Source organism: Peromyscus maniculatus, chromosome 19 (genome assembly GCF_049852395.1).
Source record: "Peromyscus maniculatus bairdii isolate BWxNUB_F1_BW_parent chromosome 19, HU_Pman_BW_mat_3.1, whole genome shotgun sequence".
Classification (NCBI taxonomy): domain Eukaryota; kingdom Metazoa; phylum Chordata; class Mammalia; order Rodentia; family Cricetidae; genus Peromyscus; species Peromyscus maniculatus.
In genome coordinates, this window is record NC_134870.1 from 53,065,569 (window position 1) to 53,083,643 (window position 18,075).

Genomic DNA, 18,075 nt, shown 5'->3' on the forward strand with positions numbered 1-18,075 from the left:
GTGATGTCAGCCCTGGCAAGGAGAACCAGAGGCACCTTCTCCGTCTGTCTTGATTCTGAAAGGGCTGCTTCTGAGGAACAGATCGACCTATCTGATCAATTAGCAGCAGGTGACCAGCTGTTCTAACCCCCTTCCCTCCTGGGTATGGGAAGGGCAGAGATGGGTAGTATTGCCCAGTCTATTTGGTGGGCTTCCACCCAAATAGGAAAGCAGAAAGTTGGGCTTGGGCAAGTGCAAAGGAAAAGATAAACTGCCTCCACACATGGAGACACTGTGACCACAGTTTTCCACAGTGGGGAATATCTAAACTTCTGCAAAGAATATCTAAGGCTTTCAAAGGAATATCTATGGCTACATATGGAATATCAATGACTACATAAGGAATTCTATGGCTGTGTAAGGGATATCTGTGGCTACATAAGGAATAGATAGGTACAGCTACATAAGGGATATCTATGGCTACATAAGAAATATCTAAGGTTAAAAAAGAATATCTGTGGCTACATAAGAACTATCTAAGGACACATAAGGAATGTCTAGGGCTACACAAGGAATGTCTAATGCTTTTAGTATTTATACCAGACTTCCTTCTCTCATGAAAAAGAGCCAACAAAGAGAGCAGATCGTGGACAGAAACTCCCTCTGTGTTCTGCCCTTTCCAGGGAGAGGACACAGGCTATTTTTCTATGCAGAAGTGTGAAATCTGAATCTTTGAACAAGGAAGGCACTCCTTGATGCCTTGAGAGGGGTGGAGGACAGCAGGGATTTATAAAGTGGACACGGAAGTCAACAGAGCTCTCAGGAGAGGGAGTTCGTTAGGCAGGGGATATGGGAGGGGCAGGAGGCAGGGATATGGGAGGGGTTGGAGGGAGAAAAGGGAAGGGGGAAATGATGTTATTATATTTATTTAAAATAAAAAATAGGAAACATACAAAGAAGGCACAGGAGAGAGAGAGAGAGAGAGAGAGAGAGAGAGAGAGAGAGAGAGAGAGAGAGAGAGAGAGAGAAGGAAACTACTATGAGAAAGGCAACCTTTGAGTTAAGCTTTGCATCATGGGAAAGCAAGTCATCCTCTTGGGGACAGATTAACGGAAGAACACCAGTGTAGCCAAGACCTGGCATGGCCTTCCCTGAGGCAGAAGGTGGGGAGACTCTGTAGGGTGTGCCATTTATCTTAAGAGGATGGCGAATGTCTGAATGTCTGCAGAGGCTGAGAGATGATGGGTGCTGCCTGGCTTTGGGTGAGGTATGTACCACTAGGGCACTGAGCAGGGGGTAGGAGTCCGGGGACAAGGCTAAGGCTGGAATCCCAGAGGAGGAGTGGGGAAGGGGAAGAGCCGCTGGTGATGAGCAGCAACCAACAGGAAGTTAAAGAACCCGAGAGGCTTGCACATAGGGATGGATATCTGTGTCCTGCCCCCAGAGGCTCCGTCTAAATGTTCTGAGAAGGGCTTGGGACGTGACAGTCACAGAAGGTGGCAGCCAGGTAAGTGAAAGATGCCAGTCTGAGTGTCCCCTTTATTTTGTTTCAGGGGGTGGGGAGTCGGGCGGGGGGGGGGGGCGACACAAACCAGTAAAGGGCTTGAATCCAAAGCCCTGTATCTAGAACCCTAGAATCAAGTGTACGAATGCTGTAACGGAGGTCCTGGAGAGAGGGAGAAAGAAGGACAAGAGCAGAGACTTAGTGGGGGAAGAACCATTTCTACAGCTGAGGCATGATGAAGAAAGACGACAAAATGGCCAGGTCTGAAGGAGCTGGCCGGGAGACGCTGGGGTGGTTAACAGGATTGGCGGCGGCGGTGGGTGAGGCAGGCTGCCTGGGAAGGCCTTTGTGGTTGACAACGGGGAACGACTTGGAGGTATAGTAAGTAGCTTACTGGTTGTCAGATTTCTGAGTCAGACTGGCCAAAAGAGATCTGTAGCCAGTGGATCCCTTGTCTCCATGAGCTAACCAGTTCTGCGACTTTGCATGGAGTGAGTTATTTTTCTGGCCCTCGGTTTTCTTATCTGTACATGTATGTGATGCTAGCCTAGCACTGCCTGATAGGATCATCAAGCGCTTAAACAAGAGCATGCACACAGAGCATGCAAGGCCTGCTGCAGTGTGCTGGTGTTTGATACTTTGGCTTTCATTACTGCATTTTTGTTGCCATTAGGCATGGTAGGTAATCTTGGAGGTTCAGTTTTAATAGGATGCTGTTATAGGATGTTCTTATATTAGGATATTATGTTAGAGGTAGGTATTAGAGTTTACAAATCGTATTTGGATTTCTGTGACTCAGACCCTGCCCAAATGACAACTCAGGCTCACTAAGTTGATTTGGTGCTTTGCTATAAGGGCCCCCTCTCACAGCGAGGAACAGCATCTTTCACATCAGAGGATGTGGCAATGCTCTGGTCACCTGTGGGATCTAATGCATCAGAAGCTGCATGTTGGGTAGGTAAGGGAAAGAGATTCAGGAACCAGGGAGCAGGGGCAGAGGTAGGGGGACTCCTTATATCCCTAGAAGCACTCTTGGGATTGCAGATGTCCCTGAAACACCGTAAAGGTGGACTTTGAGTTTAGAGGTCATAGTTCAGAGATTTGACAGCCAAGCAATCAGGCCTCACCATCAGCACACTGCTGAAGTTCCTGTGTCATCCCTGTGCCGTGTGCTTGCCGATGCCACAGGGTGTCGCTCTTAGACTGTGTTCACTTCTTTGTAAAGGGAAGGACAGCAGCGTTTGCTTAAACCAGACTCTTCCTAGTGTCGCATAAAGGGTATAAACATGAATGTGTATGAGGGTTTTTGTGTGTGTGTATATGAGTTTTTATGGTGTTGGTATATGTATGGGCATGTGTCTGTGCATAGGTATGTATTCATACCCCATTGTTTATGTACTGAGAGTGACATTTCCCCAGGGTTATTTTCTAAATAATTTTTGACTGGTGCTTTAGACACATGGCCAAAGCCTCATGCTTGTCCAAGGAAACAAATCGACGAGTTTCCTTTTTTACAGTATTTTAATGCCAGCCACTTGGTTTCACAGCAATGGCAATTAGAAAACCAGCCTGTAATACTTGAGGCAAGCATTGATTTTATTTTATATTTATTGAAGCTCAAGAGCAATTTTATTTGAATGTGAAAGAAAAGGAACCCAAGTTATAAATCTCAACAGCTGCCCAGAGGAGGAGAATAGAATGGGGGGTGGGGAGGACCCGTATCATTTAAGCTGGCATGGAAGTCAGACCCATGGTGCCCAAACAGCCCCATGGAGGAAGGAAGGGAGGGGGACTTTGGAGAAAGAGGAAGGAAACCCAAATCATAAGGGAAAAAGCATGCCTAGAAAAGAGACAGACAGAAGAAAAGAAGTGAAACTTGTCTGGATAGTTTAAAAGATGGGCAGACTGAGGAAGCCACATGGCTGAACCCTGGTACACTTCTGTATAAGGGGCAGGGATTCTGAGAAGGAAAAAGGACAGTATCTCATTAAAGGATGGATTCTTCTGCCTATCTCTTTAGCATGATTTAAGCAGAACCTGCCTTCTTTGGGGTACTCCCTTGGCTGGGGGATTGACCTAGCTCAACTGGAATGCTAAGCCAGAAGCTGTATTCTTTTGACGAGAAGTTTTTCTTTTCTTTTTAATCTTTTATTTTTATACTTTTATTTTATGTGGACCAGTGTTTTGCTTGCATGTATGTCTATAAACATGTGCATGCCTGGTGTCTGTGGAGGCCAGAAGATGGCATTGGATCTCCTGGAACTGGAGTTACAGGTGGTTGTGAGCCACCTTATGGGTGGTGGGAATCAAACCTGGCCACCTGGAGAAGCATTGAGCCATCTCTGCAGCATCCAGAAAACTTTTCTTTCTTTCTTTTTTCTCTGAGACAGAGTTTCTCTGTGTGTAGTTTTGGTGCCTATCCTGGATCTTGCTCTGTAGACCAGGCTGGCTTTGAACTCACAGAGATCCTCCTGGCTTTGACTTCCGAGTACTGGGATTCAAGGCATGCACCACCACCACCCGGCTCAGAAGATTTTTCTTAATGGGTCTTCATTGCTACTCTAACATTCCCTACTCTGAATTGATAACCCTAAAATCACTTAGAAACCAGGTAAGGATGAGTGTCTCCAAACAATTCTGGCACCTCTAGCTTCTAGCAAGAATGACATTGTCAAGAGGCCCACGGACACTGCTGGATTTTAGCCAGGAAAGACACTGGCTACTTTTCTTTGGGATCTTTTTACCCATTTAGGCAAGTTGGCCAATTTCTAGTTCCTGTTCTTACCATTCCCCTCTGAAGAGGGAGCCCCAGTTGCCATTATGGAATTCTGTTGATGACTGACCTGGCTTTTTCCAGCTGAATGTGAGTGCCAGGTGTAGCGGTTGGGGTACCCCATTCAGTGGACCTATCTAAAAGATAAAAAAAAAATGCATCAGTTGCTTTATTTGGTTAGCTGTCAGATGTGGGGAGCAAAGGAAGTCTTTGATTGGTGCCAGAAAACAAATGTGAGAGAGAAGTTAAGAGTTAAGTTATGAGCATTACAAGTCCTAGACATGGATCCAGGAGAAGCAGAGCACAGGTTACTTTTAAACTTGTCCAAATATAAGAACATTTGAATGTCTTGATGGGCTTATAAGAGCATCCATCTATTGCCCACCCCCCTTTTGCTTCTAAGATTGGACTTGAGAGTGATGGATGAACTCAGGATGATTTCAGGCACTTTGATAGCTGTTGGAGTGGCTAGAATCACAGTGTGAGGTCCCTTCTCAGATGGCTGGGGAGGGGGAGGGAGAAAGAGGAGGAGGAGGAAGAGGAGAAGAAGGAGGAGGAGGAGGAGCAGAAGGAGGGGTAGGAGGAGGAGGAGGAGGAGGAGGAGGAGGAGGAGGAGGAGGAGAAATAATTTAGCCATCATTTAATTTGTAGGCTAAAATAATGGGCTTTTCTTTCTTGATTGAATTGAGCCAAAGTCATGAGGCAGAGGCAGGTGGATCTCTGTGAGTTCGAGGTCAGTGTGGTCTACAAAGTAGGTTCCAGGATGATCAGAGCTACATAGCAAGACCCTGTCTAAAAAAAAAAAAATCATCAGTGATAAAAATTGCCTAAATGACATCTCATATGGAGTTAAGCCTAATGTCTGGTGAGTATGGTCCCTTGGATTGTTCCTCAGGAAGGAAACAGAACAGTCATTTTAATCTTTGGTTATACTTTCCTGTTGAGTATTTAAGACCATGCAGGTGGCCAAAATTAATCACTTTACTTTTTACTGTCAAGTCCAGCTGAGGATCTGGTCCTCAAGGGTCACCTGGGCTTGGGCAGAGCAGCCTCTGGCTCCTCTCAACCTTTCTCACCAATTCTTCCTCTATTTGAGGATAAGTCAAAGCCTTGCTTGACCATGGCTTTGCTTGGAAACATGAAGGGACATTTTCTTCCATGAAGACCTTTCTCTTTGCAGACTGGACACTAGTGAGAGTTCACTGGGTGGGGGTGGGGTCAACACAGCTTCCCTGAACAAGGGGACAGGTGTCTCCCATAGCAAGCACAGTGACTTTTTTTTTAAGTTAACATTATGTCTCCATTGTGGTATAGTTCATTTTAACAAAGTGCAACCAACAGGAAATGCACCCAGATATCAAAACTAAAGAAAGTAAGCAAGATTAATAAGCCAGTTGCTCAGAACCAGCAAAAAGAGAGTAGGAGAAAACTCAGAATTCATAGTGTTAAAAATTATATCTTTTATTGCTTTGTCTCTTTTACTCTTTATGGTTTTTCTGTTTATGATTCTGTTTCTCATGACATCCACTTTTGCTGATTAACATGATGCTGTTGGCCATCTCTCCGTAGGTAGGAAGTCGTTTTCTATCTTAGAACTTGATCCTTTACAGTTTCCCCGAGATGTGAATAGTGCCTGTTAGGTGTCGATAGCAGGTTAACCCCTGCTGTCTGCCAAGGCTCACTCTGGTAGTTCCTTCCAGTGCCATTCCACAGCTTGCAAGCCCCGCCAGTCCTCAGCCCTTGTTTGGATTAAATACTCTCGGATGATAATTTATCTAGGCATAGAATAACATCTTCAAAGTACGTGTGAGTGGGGAACTAACAAGAAAAAAATACAAGCACATCATGCTGGGGCTTTGTCTGTTTTATTAGTGTTTTCAGAGAACCATGTTTTCATTTGCTGGCTGTCTCTGCTTTCTGTACTATTGATTATAACATTTGCCTTCATTATTTTGTTCTTTATTTAGTTTTATCTCAGATGTATGTGTTTTTGTCATTTATATTTCTTTTCTTTTTTCCTTTTCTTTTCTTTTTGTTTTGAGGCAATTTCTCCACATAGCCCTGGCTCTCCTTGAACTCACTCTGTAGACCAGGCTGGCTTCGAACTCAGAGATCCGCCTGCCTCTGCCTCTGGGGTGCTGGGATTAAAGGCATGTACCACCCCTACCCGGCCATCATTTATATTTCTTTTGTGTCATTAAATTGAATGCTTAAATTATGGAGAGTTGAACCCAAAAGTAAGAATAAGAAAAAAAAAAAAAGGATAACTTGGAAAGACCTATGAGAAATGGATTTCTTCTTGTTAAAAATATCATTTTCAGCCGGGTGGTGGTGGCGCACGCCTTTAATCCCAGCACTCGGGAGGCAGAGGCAGGCGGATCTCTGTGAGTTCGAGGCCAGCCTGGGCTACCAAGTGAGTTCCAGGAAAGGCACAAAGCTACACAGAGAAACCCTGTCTCGAAAAACCAAAAAAAAAAAAAAAATCATTTTCATTTGTTTTGCTCAGGACTTGGTGTGCTTCTTCAGTTTGAAGATTCATCATGTCTTCCTCCAATTCCGGAAACTTCTCAGTCACTCTCCCTTTGAATATTGCCCCCTCCCAATCTTTTAGCCTCTCTCCCGGAATCCTGGTCTCCACCATGTTGGACTTACTCTGTCATCAATCTTGCTGAGTCAGGTTGTTTTTTTGTTTTTTTTTTTGTTTTTTGGAGGATTCTTCAGTTTTTCTAACTTTCTCCTCTGCTACCACTGAACTTGCCATGTAACTCATCTTTATCATTCTTGATGTCCGTGACTCTGCTTTCCATTTGTAGAGCTGCATTTTCCTCAGAGGATTGTTGCCTCTGAAAACCATCCAGCCTTTCACGGGTAGCCCCTATTCATTTCCTGTCTTTTTGTTTTAACCAGGCTTATTGTCAGTCCATCTTCAGATGACTGCTGCTTCCAATTTTGCAGGATTCATGGACTTCTTTGGGATTCTGTTTGTTTTTCTTTCATAATTTACATTTCTTTTTACATTTTCATAATCTGCATTTGTGTGTGTGTGTGTGTGTGTGTGTGTGTACTGTTTTCAGTGTTTTAAAAGATGGACCTTGCATGGATCCTGCAGAAAAGAAAACCTCCTTGCCAAGAGGCATCTTTGCGTTTGCTTCTCCTGAAGTCCGAGGAGCTCCTGGTCCAGGTCCTGTAATGTTGCGTGGCACCGTGTACGCTGGGCTCCTGCTCACTCCAACGGTGGAGGCACTGGGGCCTGATGTTTCCCAGGACTCACAGAGGTGAAAGGTGTGCAGACTGGCAGGCGGCAGTATGACATGTTGCAGCCCTCTGTACAGAAGCTGCTGCCTTTCTAGACTGTGGGCTTTATGAAGGAACTTATGTCCAACTCCCTATTACACACAGGCTCCAGATCAAGTTTCCTGTCCCGGGTGGGTGATTATAACCCAGCTAAACTACTAGAATCTCTGTGGCATCTGCTCTCACCTCTCATCCCTTTGTGCTGCATCCCTGAGATTCCCCTTCCTCTTTTAAACTTTACGGGGTTGTTAAGGCATTTTTCTTTTTCATGTGTCTTCCAGGTTTGAGTGTGTATAGGGTAGAGTAGCCTTGGAGCACATGCCATGTTATGGGGTGCTTTGCTGTGTTCACTAGCTCTGTTTTTGTGTTTAGAAATCCACAATATGTAGCTCGCCCTGTTTCTTGGATTCTCTTTAGACTCCTGGAAGTCAGGGTGCTGGCAGATCAGCTCGGAGGCAACTGACATGGGTGCTGATGGACAAGACATGACTTTCAGTTTTGACGTTACCACCCTCCAACTGTACAGTTCTGAACATGCTCCTGAATCATATTCATCAGCAAACATGGATTAAAAACAATTAGCAAAGAGAGTTGTTATGAATAGCAAATGATCAGACAAATTCAGAACATGTTGTAATGTTTAAGGCTTCTAAAAATTTGGGTTTATATATGTATGTGTGCATATAATACACACACATGGGTATATATATACACACATATAAACATATACAATATATAAACACACATATATAAACATATATTTTAAATTTTATTTATTTTTATTTTTTAATGATTTATTTATTATTTTACATACATTTGTGTTTTGCCTGCATGTATGTCTGTGTGAAGGTGTCAGATCCCCTGGAACTGGAGTTACAGACAGTTGTGAGCTGCCATGTATGTGCTCGTAATTGATCCTGGGTCCTCAGGAAGAACAGCCAGTGCTCTTAACGAGTCAGCTATCTCTCCAGCCCCCCAAACATTTTCTTTTCCTTTTTTGATGGTTTTTTTTGAGACAGGGTTTCTCTGGGTAACAGCCTTGGCTATCCTGGAACTCACTTTGAGGACCAGGTTGGCTTTGAACTCACAGAGTCACCTGCGTCTACCTCCTGAGTGCTGGGATTAAAGGTATGCACCACCATTTCCAGCCTTTGCTTTTTATTTATGCATACATGTGTGAGCCTGCATGAACATATGTGCACCATGGGCGTGCAGGTCCTCAGGGAGGCTGAAAGAGGGTGTTGGATCCCCACTGGAACTGGAGTTACAGGTGGTTGTGAGTCCCCCAGTGCAAGTGCCGGGAACTGAACTCAGATCCTGTGTAAGAGCAGTATGCACTCTTGACTGCGGGGCCATCGCTCTAGACCCCTTCTAGAAGCTGCTGCCTTTCTAGAGTGTGGGCTTTATGAAAGAGCTTGCGTCCATCTCTCTCTTACACACAGGCTCCAGATCAAGTTGGGAAACCTTCGTATCCCAACTCAAGGTTTTAATTGTATGCTATTTTGAAGCTGCAAATAGAGGATCCTAGGAGGACCCTGGAGACCAGGCCTGGGATGGGGCTCACGCCTATGGGAGAAGAACTGTGGACCAGGTGTCAGCATGCAACTCTACGGCATGTCTGCCATGGAGGAGAGGAGTGACCTTGAGCTGTTCTTTCCTGGGCTATGGAGACAGGCAGCAAGGGACCATCACAGCGACCCATCACAACCCCTCTATATCCCTGCCCTGACTAGAGAGGCTGTTTTTTATTTTTTAATCTGTAAGTGGGGATAAGAATAGTCCCTGACTAAAGCGCACCTGTGGAGATTAAATAACAATGTAGTAGCACCCTTCAAACATATTAACTGCTACGAATTTTTGGGTTTTGAAGGATTTGGTTTTAAATTGGTTGGGACTGAACCTGATGTATATATTTGCTGTGTTTTGTGTTCTGTTTGGACACAATGATATCTGTGGACATTGGGGTCATCAGGGGGCATCTTGCTGAGATTTTTAGGTTTAGAACAAGGAACTGAGTAGGCATGTGCAGTGGATGGTAGCAGAATGCTTTCAAGATTGGAAGACAGCCAGAGCAGGGGGAAAATTTTAGAAGCCGAAAGGGTCATGTGATACAAAGAACGGGGCTTTTACATCCCAGTAGTACATATTTGGGGGAGTCATTTGAACAGGGTGGGCTGTCTGTTAACATGAAGTTCATAATGAACCACAGGTTGGTCACCTTCAGACTCTCTGGAGTGTGCGTGCCTCTGTACCTGCAACAGTGGCTCCAGCCAGTTCTAGCTGGCCTTGGCTGAGGGTGGGGGGGTGTGAGGTATGTGAGTGAGGGTGTCTGGCTTTCCTCATCACCAGTTTTCTCTCTCTCTCTCTCTCTCTCTCTCTCTCTCTCTCTCTCTCTCTCTCTCTCTCTCTCTCTTGTATTAGCTTTGCTGCTTTTCCCCAAGGCTTTCCTGACCTCTCTCTCTGCCCTACTCTCCTGCCTCAGTCGCTCTGTAGCCCAGGCTGGCTGGTCTAGCACTCACTAGATTAGTCCAGTGTGACCTTGAACTCAAAGCATTCCTCTGTCTCAGCCTCCCAAGGAGTGCTGGGGGGACAGGGGTAAGCTCACACACCAGCTTGCAGGTAAATACCGGATGTGCTTTGTCAGGCATCCGTAGTTTTCAGACTAACCTCTGACAAGCAAAGGAGACCTCACAGGTAGGTTGCACACAGGCCGCGCTGTGCTCGAAGACTCTTCTGTTTAAGATTCCTTCAGCCCCTCCCTCCTCTCCACCTCCCCACCCCCCATGCTCCCTCTACTCACTTTCTGTCCCCTCAGTAATTCCTTTCCTTTCTTAGTGTCACATAGTGCTGTTCTGTGTCGGGGAATCAAATCTTAACAACCGTGTAGGGTTGCTCCTGAGCTTTCTTTCCTGTTCTTCTAGACAGGTACCATTTGCCCCTGACTTCCTGGAATTAAGCTAAGGAGAAAGGAACTTCATGTGTTTTTTTTTTTTTTTTTTTTTTTTTTTTTTAAATCCAATTCCTGTCGCTCCCGTTACAAACTGATGCCACTGGGGTTTGAGGGACAGGACTTTCTTTCCCTGGGGAGAAGGATTTTTTTTTTTTTTTTTTTCCGAGACAGAGTTTCTCTGTGTAGTTTTGGTGCCTGTCCTGGATCTCACTCTAAACCAGGCTGGCCCTGAACTCACAGAGATCTGCCAGGCTCTGCCTCCCAAGTGCTGGGATTAAAGGTGTGCGCCTGCGCCTGCGCCTGCGCCTGCGCCGCCGCCACCACCACCACCGCCACCACCACCACCACCACCACCACCGGGCTGGGAGATGGAATTTTAATAGAAGGGTCTTTCCACCTCCCCTTAACCCACTTATCACCGTACAACTTCCCTTTCTTCTCTTGCACAGACCGCAACAGTGAGGAATTGAAGTCAACCATGGACAAGCCCGCTTCTCTAAGCTTTACTCCGTCCTCGTCCTCGTATGGAGAGAGGAAGACGGGGAATCTGAAGCCCAGCGCTAACCTGTGTCTGTCTTCTGCCCCATCCAGGAGCAAGAACGCTGCCTTTTTCAGTGACGAGGAAAGATGTTCTCTCTGGGCCCCGGGAAGTGACAGGAAGGCTGAGTGTTCCGGCTTTTTACATGCGCTTGCTCACACTGACATGGCTTCCGTCTACCGGCTTAGTGAGTGTCGCTCCTCAGACCCCGGAGAAAGCCCAGAAAAGAGCCTGTAGCCAGAAAGAGACTCTCTCTACCTTCTAACACTGTCTAGGAACTTGGGGCTGCAATCATTATTCGCTTGATGACCTGGTTCATGCTTGATCAGCAGTCCCTGCAGATTTCAGATCTTTCTGGATTGCACACATAGTGTTATCCAGCAACTGTCACACTTGATGAAACCAACTTGCCTTTTCCATGGGTGGTCAGCTGTGTGGGCCTTTCAGCCCAAGGAAAGCAAGAACTTCCCGAGTCGTGGCCTTCCCAAGTCGTGGCTAAAGGTCACAGGGCTGACGAGGTACCAATTCACAAATCATACAAATAACTGGAAAGAGATCTCAGAGACAATTTCTCCCCTTATTTTACAGATTAGGAAACTGAGGCCCAAGAATATTAGTACATGAGCCAGGATAACTACAAGCCAGGGCAGTCCATTTCATCACACTGCCCAAGATATAAGATGACCCTGAGTTGCTGGATGAATGAATCAGTCTCAGGAGTCGATCTACCTTGCCTAGCATAGTTTTTGGCAATGTTGAATGAATGAGTGAATGAACGCTAACAGTTTCCTTATGATGGGAAAGACCCACTGCTTTGTGTGAAGGAGTAGAGTTACTCTCACTAATAAGGCTGGGGGAGGGTTCTCTTTTCTCCCACCTCTCAGTGATAGTGGTATGCCTTCGTCTACGTGGCTGAATTAGATGGTTGTCATTTCATGGGACTAGCCGGAGATTCTTCATTCATAAGGGACTCTCTGGCCAGTTTCCAGGAAGAGAGGGACTTGGAGACTTTCCCCGTGTATAGGGAGCCTTTGTGAGGAATGCAAAGCCCATATATTGACTCTCAGTCCTAGCAAAGCTTTCTCACTGTAGCAGATCTGCCAGCCTCGGCCTGGGAGCTGAAGCCCTGAGCATTTCCTGGTGGGGGGAGCAGAGCTCTGAACATCAAGGACCAGTGTGCCCTGGGAGCAGGGAGGGGAGCAGTGGTTGGTAATAGACTTGGATCAAAGGTATGTTTCCTGTTGGCCCATTGACTGGGAGATCCCCAGGTCCCAGGAAGCATGCCATTTCTTTTTTTTAAAGACCAGGAGTCAACTTTGCTGGCTGTGGGCTATGCCTTATGGCTGTGTTGACCCCGGCCTCAAGGCAACCAGAAGGGGAACTGCATTACTAGTAAATGCCAGCTGTTTTAGGGCTGACGGCTTGGGGAAGGAGTGATTCTCTGAGTCTGCTCCCGTCTTGTGATGAATACAACACAGGCTTTCAGTGATCTGGTCCCCGAGAGAAACGGCCACATGAAATGGGCATGTGTCCTTCAGCCCTGGAGAGGCCACAGCTTTGTGAGGCAAACTCCTCAGCTCTTCCAGCTTCTGCTGTAGGCCATTCACCCTTTCTAAGGTGCGCCTTGGAGTGCCTGCCATGGCAACCCTGGAAGCTCTCCCCACAGGAGAGCAGGCAGAGGTGGGGCTTGACGAGGGGCTAACGGTCCAGAGTTCACTGATTTCACTAAGTGTGAGGACACCACTGCTGTTGCTTTCCCAGGGAAAGTGGACTCTTTCCTCTAGCAGTGGCTGTCCTGAGGGTTGTGTGGCTCTGACCTCCACAGGTCCGTTAGTGGGGGGCTCCTGAGTCAAGAACATGCTTTCCTTGCCTGGGCTCCACACATCTTCTTGGTTCTTGCCTAGTTTTTTTTTTCCCCCACTTTTGTGACATTGTGCAGCTGCAGTATAAGTCACCTGGCCTTTATGATTCTCTCAGCTCTCTGCTTTTGTTTTGTTTCTTTCTGGAAATATTGACATGTGTATTAACACACCCCTTCCCTCCTCCCGCATCTTCTTCTCTTTTCCCTTTGACTACTTCACCTGTGTGATCACATCAGTCCTGGGACTTGGGCCGACCGACTCCTTGTGTTTTGGTGTGAGCCTTGAATCTGTAGTTACCATTTCCACTGTCCTCCTTGGCTTGAGATATATTTGATTCTCTACCTACGCCTGGGACTAGCTCCAAGTCGAAATATCTAGAACCATGAAGCGTATTCCATCAAGTTGCTTGAGGGAACAAAACTGGGCACCTCTGAAGCATTTTTGTTCCTTGAAACAGTGAGCATTTATGGCTGCCAGTCTTGGTACTTTTTACTGCACACAGAACTCCTGTCTGTCAAGTGGGTGGATGATGAGTGGATGGAGTAAAGGAGCAGGAAGGGAGGGAGATCAGGAAGAAAGGGAGAGGAGGAAGGGAGGGAGAGCAGGAAGGAAGCAGGAAGGGAGGGAGAGAGCAGGAAGGAACCAGGAAGAAGAGAAGGAAGGAAGTAGAAAGGGGAAGGAGAGCAGGAAGGAAGCAGGAAGGGAGGGAGAGCGGGAAGGAAGCAGGAGTGATACCCTGCAGCACAGCATGTTAGAAGTGCCCTGTGGTTATGGTTCTCTCCAGCTCTGCTATGAAGCAACTGAGAGATTTGGGCCTTGCACCTCTCGAGATGGTTCTCACACACCTTCATGCTCACACCTCTTGTTTCCACGTTGTCTTCTCTGACCTGCCCCTGCTGTAAAGTGTGTGAGTTAAACAGGATGATAGAAACCCTGAAGCTGATGTTGAGGGGGGTCACGACTGCCCATTCCTATCCTTACTTCAACTCAAAAGCTCCTCAGGGGTCTTTGGAATGGTGACGTGTTCTGACCTAATACCAGGCCTGTCCTTCATCTCTACCTAGGTGAGTTCGAATCCATCCGGAGTCTTCAGAGTGATCTGAGCGGTGAGTAGTGATCGTGCTGAGCCCGACCTCTTGTCCTCAGGTCAGCTCGTCTATTCTCTTGCCAGGAGCTGAACTACCCTAGTTGCAGACACTCAGGGATGCTCAACTCTGCCTGTCCTTACAGCATCTCTGCCCGAGGGCTTCAAGGAAGCCAGGTCTGGTGGGACCTGGGAGGAGCGGCAGACCCTGGGCTCCAGGCGTTCCAGCAGTTCTATGGACTCCAACCTGGAGGAAGAGCTCCTGTCAGCCTCCTCAGACAGCTATCACCTGCCAGAGCCTGATGACCTCGGTGACCCGGAACTGTTCATGGACCTAAGCACTAGTCTAGAAGAGGACGAGAGGGAACATTTTGCCCCCATCTTGGCTTTTCTGGATCATGAAGGCTATACCGACCACTTTAAGAGCCTCTACGATTTCTCCTTCTCTTTCCTGACTTCCTCCTTTTACAGCTTCTCTGAGGAGGATGAGCTAGTGGCCTACCTAGAGACCTCAAGAAAGTGGGCCAAGATGAGCCGCATGACGTGGGCGCATGCCCGGCTCTGCTTCCTCCTGGGCCGCCTAAGCATCAGGAAGACCAAACTTTCCCAGGCCAGGGTCTACTTTGAGGAGGCCATTCAAGTCCTTGATGGGGCGTTTGAGGACCTTTGCCTAGTGTCTGCTCTGTATATCAATTTGGCAGCCATCTACTTGAGGCAGAGGCTGAGACATAAAGGTTCCACGTTGCTTGAAAAGGCAGGGACTCTGCTAGCCTGCCTGCCTGACCGAGAGTTCACCGCCAAGAATGAGCTGGATGTGGTGGCCTATGTGTTGCGTCAAGGGATTGTGGTGGGGAGTGGTCCTCTGGAGGCCAGGTCCTGTTTTCTGGCCGTCCGGTTGCTCCTGAGCCTTGGCCGACATGAGGAAGTTCTGCCATTTGCTGAGCGCCTGCAGCTCCTTTCTGGATACCCTCCTGCCTCGGAGGCTACAGCCACCATGTTGAGTTTTCTGTATGACAAGAAATATCTTCCACATCTTGCGGTGGCCTCTGTTCAGAAACGTGCCCCCCAGAGTGCCCGGGGGATGTCTATTTCCATTTGGCAGGCCTATTTGGTCCTCCAGAATGCCACTAAGATCCTTGGTGTTCCTTCCTCAAGCTGGGGTGAAGTTTCTGCACTGGCCTGCCCAACCCTCAGGCAGGCCTTGGCTGTCTGTGAAGAGCAGATGGACCTGAGCACTCAGAGGACCTTGTGTCTCATCCTGTCTAAAATGTACCTCCAGCACAGGTCTCCCGATGGTTCTGTCTACTACCTGAGCCAGGCCCAGGCCTTAGGGAAGCTACTGGGGGAGCAAGAAGCCTTTGAATCCTCTCTCTGTCTGGCCTGGGCTTATCTCTTAGCCAGGCAGGCCAAGAAAGCTCTGGAGATCCTTGAACCGCTACTGTGTTCCTTGAGGGAGACAGAGTGCACGACCCAGAGGGGAGTGGTCCATAACCTCCTGGGACTTGCCTTTCAAGACGAAGGCCGGACAAGACGGGCAGCCAAGAGCTTTCTGCGAGCTTTGATCAGAGCTCGCGAAATGGGGAATGTGCGGAACCAGGCCGTATCTATGGCCAATCTTGGCCACTTGAGCCTCAAGTCCTGCATGCAGCAGTCAGCCAGAGGTTATCTTCGGCAGGCTGTCCGGTTGTATTCTGAACTCCAAGCCAACAAGGAGACAGACATGGAATTGATACAAGTGTTGCTCTGGTTGGGCCAAGCTCTGGTGTCTGGGCACCAGCTGGTCCATAGCCGCCTTTGTTATGAAATGGCATTGCTGTTTGGCTTAAGGCATCAACACTTGAACAGTGAGTATGTCCCATATTGCTGGGAGCATTGGAAAAAAAAGTGTTGGTACATGTTTTGCCCGTGTCTCATTCATGTCCTTGCTTTATGTTCAGGTCAGCTTCAGGTCACCAAATCCCTCTGCCATTTCTACAGCTCGGTGTCCCCAAACCCTGATGCATGCATTACGTATCATGAACACTGGCTGGCCCTGGCTCAGCAACTCAGGGACCGGGAGATGGAGGGTCTGTTACTGGAGTCTCTCGGGCAGCTGTATCGGAACCTAAATACATCCAGGTGAGTCCCTGCCTTAGGGAGAAATGGTGTTCTTTCTCTAAAGACGCCAAGCCCAAATGCTTGTGATATGTGGATATTGTGATGGAGAACCGTGGGTCTTGCAGCAACCATGCATCACTATGTATCAGCTGGGAGTTCTGTGGCCTTGGACACGTTGTACCTCGGTTTCCTCGTCAGTCAGAGGAGGATGATAATGGCATTTATCTTACAGTACCACCATGAGCAATGAATGAGTCAAAGTCCCTGAAATACAGACAGGGTTTGTAATGATTACTGTGTCAGTCTTACTTGTGTGTTTCCAAAACACGGTGTCCCGTGACTGGCTGAGAGTGCATGATTCAAGGGGGGGGGGCAGTTAGACTGAGGATCACAGCCCCTTCAGTGGTCTTCGCTACTCGAAGACAACTGCGATTCCAGAGAGGACACACAGTAAGTAAGTGTCATGAAGCAGGGTGTAAAATTTTATGGTAAAAAAAATGCAGGATTGGGACCTCATCTTTAAAATGGAACTGGGACTCAGGCAGTCACGTCTCCTTTCACCGAGCCTCAGAATGACCACGGGGTAGCAGAAGGGTGGACTTGGCACCTCGTTGTGTGGGAAAACTGTATATTAGCACTGTATTTTGTGGTTGACTTCTTAGCACTTTCTGAACAACTTTCAGTTTTGCAAAAGTGTGTCCATTATGTATCCAAGCAGCCTTTAGGCCACTGACACTCAGTCTCCCCACACACCATGCCATCTGCTTGCTCCAGTTCTTTTCTTTCACTGGTCCAGGGCCGCCAGGATTCTCCTTTACTGGTGGGCAACCTGCAGCCCTGTCTCTAACAGGCCTTGATGCATTTCATTTACCCCCCTCCCCCCTCCCCAGAGGTCTTAAAAGCTTCCATTTCACTTTGTAACAGATTTGTGTTGTGATGCTCCATTTGTAATTCTGGATGGCTTCTAAATACAGTGGAGATGTTTCCTAGGGATGAGCAGAGAGGCATTCCAGGGGAAACTAGTTCAAGCTAGCTTCTGCCACAGTTAGGGTCTCTACTTCTGAGATGAAACACCATGACCAAGAGCAAGTTAGGGAGGGGGGGCTTACTTGACTTATACTTCCACATTATAGTCCATCATTGAAGGAAGTCAGGACGGGAACTCAGAGCTACCTGGAGGCAGGAGCTGATGCAGAGGCCATGGAGGAGTACTGCTTACTGGCTTGCTTCCCCTGGCTTGCTCAGCCCGCTTTCCTATAGAACACAGGACCACCAGCCCAGAAGTGGCATCACCCATAACAGGCTGGGCCCTCCTTGATCAATCACTAAATCAGAAATGCCCTACAGGCTTGCCTACAGACTGGGTTTGTAGAGGCATTTTGTTAACTGTGTCAATGGACATAGAACCAGCCAGCAAGAGTACCATGGTAACTGTGGGTATGTAGGCAATCAGATGGTGGTTAAGCACACGGAACTCTTTCTCTATGTATTTCTCCCTGCTCACCCTATTTCTTTTCTGTTCCCCTTTCTTTTACAAAAATCAGATGTCTTCTAGTGCCTTTTGCCTTTGGTGCCAGGGAGAGGAGAATTTTGACCTAGGCAGCATGGATGGGGTCGTGTCCAAGGAAGGCCTGTCCAGCCTGTCCTGTATCCATTCCCGTATACCCTAGGAGTCTGGATGCCTCTGGACAGACACAAAAGGCTTTCTGTGAAATTTTGAGATGGAATAGTCGTAGACATCTGGGAACTGGGCTTTAGGAACTAAGTCAGGTTTTAAATGACTAAAGGAAGGTTGCCAAATGTGACGGTGTATTTTTAGTTTCAGACTACTCCTGTTCCCAGCTCCCGATGGCCATCCTGTGCTCTCAGCTCTGGGTCAGTTGTCAAGAATACTGAGATCCTAAAGGTGTGGGGGGAGAGAGAGAGAGAGAGAGAGAGAGAGAGAGAGAGAGAGAGAGAGAGAGACAGACAGACAGACAGACAGACAGACAGGA

The 18,075-nt window shown here is 47.5% G+C and overlaps 1 protein-coding gene across 5 annotated transcripts in view; it reads left to right on the top strand.

Moving 5' to 3' along the window:
• The window catches only part of Sh3tc2 (SH3 domain and tetratricopeptide repeats 2), a 57,095-nt gene that overhangs the window by 19,256 nt on the left and 19,764 nt on the right, over positions 1-18,075 (top strand). For all 5 annotated transcript variants that reach the window (XM_076555345.1, XM_006985158.4, XM_076555346.1 and 2 more), the window contains 4 exons: positions 11,092-11,225; positions 13,965-14,006; positions 14,131-15,828; positions 15,922-16,102. In XM_076555345.1, the coding sequence (XP_076411460.1) occupies positions 11,092-11,225; positions 13,965-14,006; positions 14,131-15,828; positions 15,922-16,102 (2,055 nt within the window). The remainder of the gene's footprint in view (positions 1-11,091; positions 11,226-13,964; positions 14,007-14,130; positions 15,829-15,921; positions 16,103-18,075) is intronic.